This window comes from Sus scrofa, chromosome 10 (assembly GCF_000003025.6).
Source record: "Sus scrofa isolate TJ Tabasco breed Duroc chromosome 10, Sscrofa11.1, whole genome shotgun sequence".
NCBI classification, from domain to species: Eukaryota; Metazoa; Chordata; class Mammalia; order Artiodactyla; family Suidae; genus Sus; species Sus scrofa.
In genome coordinates, this window is record NC_010452.4 from 23,169,851 (window position 1) to 23,179,683 (window position 9,833).

The window sequence follows — 9,833 nt, forward strand, 5'->3', positions numbered from 1 at the left end:
TTTCAATTTCAACAACAGAAGTCTCTGCCTTTCATATTACCGTCTAGGTAAGGTTCAATTCAATCGGGTAAGCACCTGCTTGCTCTGTGTACGCGTGGACCACACCGGAAGGATGATGGAAGCAGACAGAAGGCAAGGGTCTTGCCCTTGTGGGAGAGCAAACACGACCCTATTCCTTCCTGCTGAAAATCCCCGCCAGCCTCCTGGATCCCTGCAAGCTCGGGAGCCAAAGTCCCTCCGCTTTAGTTCTATCGCTTGGCAATTCCCCAGGGCACAGGTTCCCAGAGGATCCTACTTTCTTGAAGTCCCTGCTCATGCTGCGCCCCCTCCAACAAGCTACTAACTGTTCTGTTTCCTTCAGAAGCCAGCTCAGCCCTCTCTCCTCCCAGGACCCCTCCCATCTTCCACGTCCCCAGGCTGCTCTCTCCTCTCGAAGGGTTTTCTTGATTCAGCATCTCCCTGACTACTTGGCTGGTGGGCCGTTTCTCCATCACACCCTCTTAACTACAGGCACCAGGTCTTTCAGCTCCATGCTCCCACATGTGTTTTCCCAATTTCCTTTATCATAAGAATCACTAGAGGAAAAGGATGAAAATTATAAATTCCCAGGCTCTCCTCCAAACCAACTGAACCAGAATCTCCAGAAGCAAGCAAGTGCACACACCCGCCCCCTGACACACTCATGAGGACTCTCATGATGAAGCAAATTTGGGGGAAATTGGTCTCTAGGCAAGCAGCTGAACTTGGGGGAAGGGGTGTGGTGGTGAGAGCCAGGGCAGGTGTGACTGGGATGCCAAATCTGGGTTGAATCTGCAGGCCACTCCTGTCTGCTCCTGCTGTCCTAACAATGCCACCTGCTGTCTTTGGGGAAGTCTGTGCACCTGCCCAGCTACAGACGCACCTGATGGGTGTAACCAGGGCACTGGGAGCCCCGCATGTCCTCGGAAGTGATAAACCAGAGGAGGCTGGGGAGGGCGGCAGAGAACACCCCTCTATCACTGTCCACCAGGAGGGACCAACTCTGAATCTGGAACCCACACCGCACACAACTGTCCGCAGGAACGGGGACGAGAAATCAGAACATCTTCTGCTGAGTACTTTCTTAGAGGCCCGAGACTGATTATAACTCAATTTGACTGTTTTCTAGTCAAATATGAAGGCCTACAGATGCTCTGAGAACATACCTCTTGGGTTTGTTTTTTGGCTACTTGAGCAAAAAGGTCTTCACAAAATCTTGGAATTATTCCTGCCTCTTCATTAAATCCCATCATCCTGAAAGAGATATGAAGGGGGGGAAATGAAATTAATTAGGTTTCTAAAAATTCCTTTTGGAGAAGTGAGTTGGGGAGAGAATGGAGAGCAAGCGAAATAAACCCCATCTTAGTACCTAAGAATCTGGCTCTGGTGCCTGAGTGAAAAATCTTGATTTTGCTACGTATTAGCTCTGTGACCTCAGACAAGATACTTAATCCAGTCAACCTCAATCTCCTCTTCCATAAAATGCAAGTGAATAAGGACCATCTGTTTCTGAGAGTGGTTGTGAAAAGGGACAGGCAGAGCTGTCAGCACGGTGCCTGGAACACAGTAAGAACGCAGTAACTCTTAGCCGCTATTAACATCTGCCTATTTCCTTCCAGGACAGGTACTGCGAGCTAACTGTCCATGAGATGACTGACTTGTAATTCTCACAATAACACTGCCAAGACTCTCCAGGCTTGGGCTGACACATAATTTACAGTACGAGGCCCAGGATCCTTACAAGGTAGATGGTGTCTCGTGCAGAAGTGGAAGCTTAGACTTTAAGTACCTGGGCCACATCTGCAGAAATAGCATATAAAGCGGATGAGACTTGAGCCCAGGGCTGAGTGGCTCAAAGCCATCCTCTTTCTCTCAAACGCTGCTGCCTGTCCCAGAGAGTGTTTGCATCCTGCACCATGGTATCTACGATGAAACGTACGTGTACGACTTGCCAGAGCCAGTCTGGCCATAAGCAAAGAGACAGGTGTTGAAGCCGCCAAAGGCCTGTTCCAGCAGCGGGGCTGCCAGCGCCTGGTACACGGCTGCCTGGCTGGCGAAGCTGGGGTGGCGCTCGTCAACCGACCAGAAGGAGAGATCGTAAGTGAAAGTGTGCACTTGTCTCTTGCCCGGATGCTCCACAGCTACTTCCTTCCCGTTCGTGAAGACCACCTGGGGCTCTTCGGCACTCTTCTCTCTTGAAAAGTGGCACACAGAAAGGGGGAGCAGAGGGGGTTAGCGGACAGAAGCTGCTGTACACAGAGGGGCTGACGACAAAGCCTACTGCACAGCACGGACAACCGCACTCAGCCTCCCATGATAAACCAGGAAAGAATATGGTAAAAAGAGTGTGTAGGAGTTCCCGCTGTGGCTCAGAGGCTAAGAACCCGACATGGTGTCCCTGAGGATGAGAGTTTGATCCCTGGCCTCGCGTAGTGGGTTGAGGATCCAGCGTTGCCATGAGCTGTGGTGTGGGTCGCAGACGCGGCTCGGATCCGGCCTTGCTGCTGTGGCTCTGGTGTAGGGGTTCGATTCAACCCCTAGCCAGGGAACTTCCCTATGCCATGGGTGCAGCCCTAAAAAGACACAAAACACACAGGCACCAAAAAATAAATAAAAATGAAAGCAGTTTAACTAGAGATATCTAAATTTGCAAAATATGGTGATTTCGATGTTTTAATTTTACAGCCAATGTCAAAAATAATCAACCTACCATATGAAATACAGACCTCTAAAGTGCACGGGGGACACTATTCAATATTCCATGATAAACTGTATGGGAAAGACTCAGAAAACGAGTGGCTATATGCGTAACTGAATCACTGTGCTGTACACCTGAGACGAACACAACATTGTAAGTCAACTAGACTGCAATATAAAATAAAAATTAAAAACACAACGAAACGAAAATAATCAAATGGAGTTCCCGTTGTGACTCAATGGTTAACGAATACGACGAGGAACCATGAGGTTGCAAGTTCGATCCCTGGCCTCTATCCGTGGGTTAAGGATCTGGTGTTGCGGTGAGCTGTGGTGTAGGTTGCAGATGCGGCTGGGATCTGGCGTTGCTGCGGCGGTGACGTAGGCCGGCGGCTACAGCTCTGATGAGAGCCCTAGCCTGGGAACCTCCATATGCCACGGAGCGGCCCTAGAAAAGGCAAAAAGACAAAATAAAAATTTTTTAAAATCAAATAAAAAGAATTAACATACCCCAACTAAACCCAGGCGTTCTCTCTCTATAGACACATCACCAGCCCGTTTGAAGACGCCCAGGTGAAGGGGAACTAGACCTGCCACCTGCCACCAGATGAAAAGATGTGACATACCTCTTGCTGAAAGGCCGGACGCGGATGGCCACAGTCACCTGACAGTTCTCCACTTTTAAGGGGTCTGTTTCTGCAAAGGTTTTCTGAAGTGTGGTTTCTCCTTCAAGAAGGAACGTTTTTTCTTGTAACCTCTCCCTTTTACTTGCGAGAAGAGGGCTTTGGGGCGTGTGTTGAACCTGAAGCCTAGGCACCCTGCTTTTCAGGACCCACGTGGCTGGGCTCTCAGGCTGAGGGACGCCACGCTTTGGCGCCAGCCTGGGCTCTGTGTTACACTTCGAAGGTGCTCTTTTTTCCAAACTTCCCAACTTATCTGAGAGTTTCCCAGAATTTGGGCCAGTACTTCTGGGATGTAAGTTTCCTGGTCCGAGGCTCTGACGTCCACCTTGCTGGGAAGAGTTTTGCTGCCAAGCACCCCGATCCAGCAACTGCCATCTGACTCCGAGGGCCAACGGGTCCCCTATCAGTCAAGGACTTCAGGGCTCTGTTTCCACCTGCCCCTCTGCGGGTGGAAAGCGTTTCTTTGTATTTTTCATCAGCCTTCACGTCAATGCCATTCGGGTTTACAGGTAAAGGTGCAGATGGCACCGCGAAAAAGCTCTGATCATTATTTACGTCTTTACATCTGCACCGGCTCCTGGCAGAGCACAGTTTTTCTCTGTCTCACCTCCCACACTCTGCGCTGTTTTCCACTTTTCCGAAGAGTCCGTCTGAGTGCGTTGCAACAATGCCAGGCTCGTTTCGGCCGTTTTCTCTGCTGTGTCCCCCAGCTCACTGCCAAGTGGAGCGGGTTCTTTGCACCTCGTGACTCTCCTCTGAAGCGTCAGTTTACCCTCAGGGTCAGGGGAGAGGGGCCGATCTTCGGCCTTTTTACAGGCAGAAATAACGTAAGTGCGATTTATGTCTCTGATCTTACTTGTAGACCTCGACAGCGGATCGTCATTTTCACAGTTGGACACATCCGATGTGGAATGCAGCTTCCGCCTGCTGCCGGCGGTGAGGACGCGCAGGGACGAACTCCTGGAGGAAGGAGCACCGAGGAGAGTGCTGTCGCTTCGGGTATTATGTGCCGTGTAAACCGACATTGCGGCAGCAATTTTTTTGAAAAGGAATGTGGCTGAAGAAACCTTAAGCTCTCCTTTGGACATTCATTTGATCTCCAGCCATTTCTTATGCATCAGCTCCCAAAAGTATCCGCTAAAATAAAATAAAATAAATTTAAATTGCACAGACTACAGGCCTTAAAGGTATGAGTGATGGTCACGTCTCAGAGGAATACATTAGAATAGATGGTGACCTCTGGCTCAGACATTGTTCCCAAGCAGCTTCAGACAAGTCTCTGACCGCAAAGAGCTTAGAGCTGTTACTCAACAAATAGGTACTGGGCGCCCATGAGGTGCCAGGCCCTCTGATGGATACTATGGGTTTCAAAGACCAGACCCCTATTTTCACTTCCTAAGTTGAGAAGGAATGCACAAATAACCGTTTTAAGAGGCCAAATGTGGAATTCCCATTGTGGCTCAGTGGTTTATGAACCGACTAGCAACCATGAGGACATGGGTTCGATCCTAGCCCCGATAAGTGGGTGAAGGATCCAGCGTTGCCGTGAGCTGTGCTGTAGGTCACAGATGCAGCTTGGATTCCATGTTGCTGTGGCTGTGGTGGAGGCTGGTGGCTACAGCTCCAATTCAACCCCTAGCCTGGGAACCTCCATATGCCATGGGTGGGGCCCTAAAAAGACAAAAAAAAAAAAAAGGGGCCAAATGTGCCAGGTGACTTATAAGATGTCAAGGAAGATATAAGAATGACCAATAAACCCACAAAAAGTTGCTCAAGGGAGTTCCCTTCATAGCTCAGCGGTTAATGAACCCAGCTAGGATCCATGAGGATGCGGGTTTGATCCCTGGCCTCGCTCAGTGGATTAAGGATCTGGCATTGCCATGAGCTGTGATGTAGGTCGAAGATGTGGCTCAGATCTGGCTGTGGTGTTGACCAGCAGCTACAGCTATGATTCGACCCCTAGCCAGGGAACTTCCATATACTGCAGGTGCGACCCTAAAAAGCAAAAAAAAAAAAAAAAAAAAAAAAAAAGCTCAGCATTACTAATCATTAGGGAAAAGCAAATCAAAACTATAAGATCCCACATCAGGCCCATTAGGATGGCTACTGCAAAAAAACAGAAAACAAGTGTTGACAAGGATGTGAAGAATTTCGTACCGTTGTCTACTGCTGGTGGAAATGTAAAATGGTACAGCTGTTATGGAAACAGTGTCAATGTTCCTCCAAAAATTATAAATAAAATCACCACAAGAACTAGCAATTCCACTTCGGGGTATATACCCCGAAGAATTGAAAAAAAGGGTCTCTAAGAAATAAGTGTATACCCAGGTTCATGGCAACATTATTCACAAGAGCTAAAATGGAGAAGCGACCCAAGCGTCCATTGACCAAAATGTCGTATACTCATACAATGGAATATTATTCAGCCTTAAAACGGAAAGAAATTCTGCAATACGCTGCGATATGGATGAACCTCCAGGACATTCTGCTAAATGGAAATAAGCTGGTCACAAAAAGACAAACAATACATGACTTCTCTTCTATCAAGCACTTAGAGTATTAAAGTCAACAAGACAGAAAGTCTCATGTTTGATGCCGGGGGCTGGGGGAAGGGAGGGCTATGGTTTAAGGGGTGGAGAGTTTCAGATTTACAAGACGGCAAGACTTATGGGGACCCATGGTGGTGATGACTACACAACAAAAGGAACATATTTAAGAGCGTTCACTTAAAAATGGTTGAGATGGTGAAAGTTAGAAAAGAGTACATGTCAACAAAGATTTTTTTTTTAAGCATCCCCCCAGCTTGGGGAGCAGGGTGGGGGACTGACACTCTAGCACTGAAATTAAAGACGGGAGTGATGCATTTTTATACCCACTGATCACACATTACATGCAAGAAGGCCTTGTGGAGATGAAGTTGCAAGGTGCCACCAGCCAGATTATCCCCAAATAAGCACCAGAGACAATATCTATGACAAGAACTGTATATTAATTGCTTGTGTCAAGAAAAATCACGCAAGATTAGTTAAGCAGACAGCCTGCCCTCTAGCAGTTAGACCATAAGTAAACAAGTGTTTATGGAAACACGTGTCAACTGTATGTACCCAGCATTAATGTTTCAGAGAAAAGAGAAGAGCAGCGACAGCGAAGAGGTCTGGCTTCTCGTCACTCTGCATCTAACTGGTTATACAGACGGAAACAAGCCTGTACACATCTATGCCGATCCTAACTTGTAAAATGACGCCTGATCAAACTACTTCATCGTGAAAGTAAATACGGGAGACCTCATTTAAGATAGAGTTGCGGGGATCTGAACAGGAGCTCTTGTGTTTTACCCCTTGCCTTTTTTTTTTTTTTTTTTGACAGACTCTGCTGGAAGAACCTCCTTCATATCCCAGGGCAAAGAGGAAGAAAGATTTCCTCTTTGCCTAGCAACAGCCCAGCCAATGAGAAAATTCATAGCTTAGCCACTAAAGAGGCCATCACCACCAGCTGTTTCTCACCTCCAAGGACCGTCATTCAGTTCCCTCCACACAGGCAGACCTGTCTCAGGTTCTTTGCTGCCCTTCCCAGATACTGGGTTTTTTAAAATGGAAGTTGATGTAGTGTAGCAACACTACATCAGCAAATCAGTGCCATTTTTCCAATAGCATTTGCCCACTTCATATCTGTGTCAGGTTTTGGTAATCTTCCCACTATTGCAAACTTTTTCATTAGACTCTACTTGTTATGGTATCTCTGTTCAAAGATCTTTGATGTTACTATGACCACTCTCTGAAGGCTCAGATGATGGGGAGCATTCTTACCAATAAAGTATTTTATTTTATTTTTTGCTTTTTAGGGCCACACCCAGGGCATATGGAGGTTCCCAGTTTCCCAGGCTGGGGTTGAATCAGAACTACAGCTGCCAGCCTACGCCACAGTTGCAGCAATGCAGGATCCAAGCCGTGTCTGCAACCTACACCACAGCTCACGGCAACACCAGATCCTTAACCCACTGAGCAAGGCCAGGGATCGCACCCGCAACCTCATGGTTCCTAGTTGGATTCTTTTCCACTGCACCACGATGGGAACGCCCACCAATAAAGTATTTTAAATGAAGGTATATACATTGTTTTTTTTTTTTTAAGACACAATGCTATTGCACACTGAATAGGCTACAGTATAACATAAACATAACTTTTATATACCTTGGGAAACAAAACATTCCTGGGACTTGTAGGTGGCCCCAACAGAACCCACAACAGCTTGGAGATGCCCAGACAGGGAAGCCCTCTTCTTTGTTCTGGGACTGGTCTGTCCTTTCTGCACAGCAAGGTCTTCCTGAACTGCAGCTCCCTCCCTGCTGGTCCCACATAAACTCTTCCTGCTAACACAGAAGCTGACTGTTGTATTTTTAAAGTCCACACCAGAGATGATGGCTCTGGAGGAACAAAATAATAGAGGCTCATTTTTAAGTAAGTCTTACAGAGTTCTAAAATCATGCACAATCATTACCTCTAAATTCGCCAGACTCTAAGCATCTCCCGTCAACCTTTTGACTCTTCCTAATACGGAAGCAAACATAATGGCAAGAAGAGATTCCAGACCTTGCACTGGGCTGAAAACCGGCAGGCTGGCGTTCCAGTTGTGGCTCAATGGTAAGGGAGCCAACGACGCGGGGTCTATCTCTGGCCTCGCTCAGTGATTTAAGGATCTGGCGTTGCTGTGGCTGTGGTGTAGGCCGGCAGCTGCAGCTCGGATTCAACCCCTAGCTGGGAACTTCCATATGACACAGGTGCGGCCCTAAAAAGCAAACAAAAACAAACAAAACGGTTGCCACTTACAGCCGCTTAAAGGATCTGTACGGTTCTTTGTTCGGGGGCCGGGGTGGCCAAGAGACCGGAAGGGTTCTCAGCTGTCACCTCGGGCGGGAAAGGGTCAGCGACGCCGAGGGCCAGGCCCGGCCCCGCCCCACTCTGGGACCCCGGTCCTTCCCGGGGACCGGCCCCACTGGGGCCGCGGGCCAGCCCAGCCCATACTCCCGAGCCGCTTGCCCCCTCTCGGCACCGACGCGCCGGCCCCAGCGCCGCAGCCCCTCCTCGCAGCCCCCCTCCCTCCTCCGTGCTGGGCCCCCCCGCCCCCGCGGCCCCTACCTGTCAGTCTCCACTCCGCACACCCCTCCGCCGCACGACCAAGGTTTGAATACGCGCCCCGCCCTCTGATTGGCTGCCGGGCGTCGCGCACGCACGTACTCCCGGAAGCGCGCTCGCCGGACGCGCGGATTCGAGCTCCCGCCCACCCGCCGCTCGGTCTCCTAGGCAACGGCCGCACCCACCTGGGCTGCGGCTGCAGAGCAGGACTCACTTCCCAGGGCGGGGCGCTTGGGTGGGTGTGAGCGAGGACAGTGACAACAACGCTGTCCAGCTTCGGTGTAAAATGAGCAGTCTGTCCGCCTCACAGCCAGGACTTCCTAGTGCGGAAATGGCTGTTTCCCCCCAAGTTAACCACATTCACACTTTTCTAGGCTCTCCCGTTCAAAGCCTGGCGATGGGAAGTATCCTAAGTGTCTTCTATAGAATTCCTCACTTAATCATGAATATCTTAGGAGGTAAAGGTTAATATGATCCCCAGTTTACAGATAAGGGACTGAGGTTTAGAGTTAAACTTGTGGAAAATCAGACAGGCAGAAGTGATGTAACTAGAATTCCAAAGCCCATGTCGTGAGATATAACTCAGTTTCTGTAAATATTGCAATGAGTTTGAAACAGGAAAAAATAATACAAAAATACATGCTGAAAAATTACCAGATCAGTGAGAGAGATCTACTTAAGCAGAGATTATAAAGCAACTATATATTTTTTAAGGAGCAAAAAGTGCAGATAATGAGAATGATTCAGTGGGAGAAAAAAGAGAAACCAGAGTTGACTCCAACTTTATAGAAAGTTGAATGGATGATAAAGTCCTCATGCTAAAACTCACTCAAAAAAAATTCTAAAATGTGTTAATATTAAGTTATAGAGAAACCATCAGAGAAACAATTACAATATCAGACCTATAGGAAAATGATCACGTCTAGAAGCAAATGAAAATATGGCAAAGGAAAAAATCGACAAATTAAAATGCAGAAAATAAATAAATAAAATACAGAAAAAAATTTAAATGTCTGCATGGTTCAAATTAACACAAAAATGCAGTAAACTAGAAAAATAAATATAGCAGAAGACAAAGATCTCTTTCAGTGTTACAAGGAAAATAAGTTTATAAATAGAATAAGAAAACAAATAAAATATAAAAATTGGCAAAGGAATTTTTCACAATAAAGAATTCGCATATCACAAAATAGATAAAAGGATGGAGTTCCCGTAGTGATGCAGTGGTTAACGAATCCGACTAGGAACCATGAGGTTGCGGGTTCGGTCCCTGCCCTTGCTCAGTGGGTTAACGATCCGGCGT

The 9,833-nt window shown here is 47.7% G+C and overlaps 1 protein-coding gene across 1 annotated transcript in view; it reads right to left on the reverse strand.

Annotated features, from left to right (window-relative positions):
* Window positions 1–8,069, reverse strand: part of KIF14 (kinesin family member 14) — a 54,541-nt gene extending 46,472 nt beyond the window's left edge. The window contains 6 exon segments of the mRNA XM_021064497.1: window positions 1,185–1,272; window positions 1,958–2,212; window positions 3,342–3,737; window positions 3,739–3,988; window positions 3,991–4,535; window positions 7,589–8,069. Of these exon segments, the coding sequence (XP_020920156.1) occupies window positions 1,185–1,272; window positions 1,958–2,212; window positions 3,342–3,737; window positions 3,739–3,988; window positions 3,991–4,486 (1,485 nt within the window). The 5' untranslated portion in view covers window positions 4,487–4,535; window positions 7,589–8,069.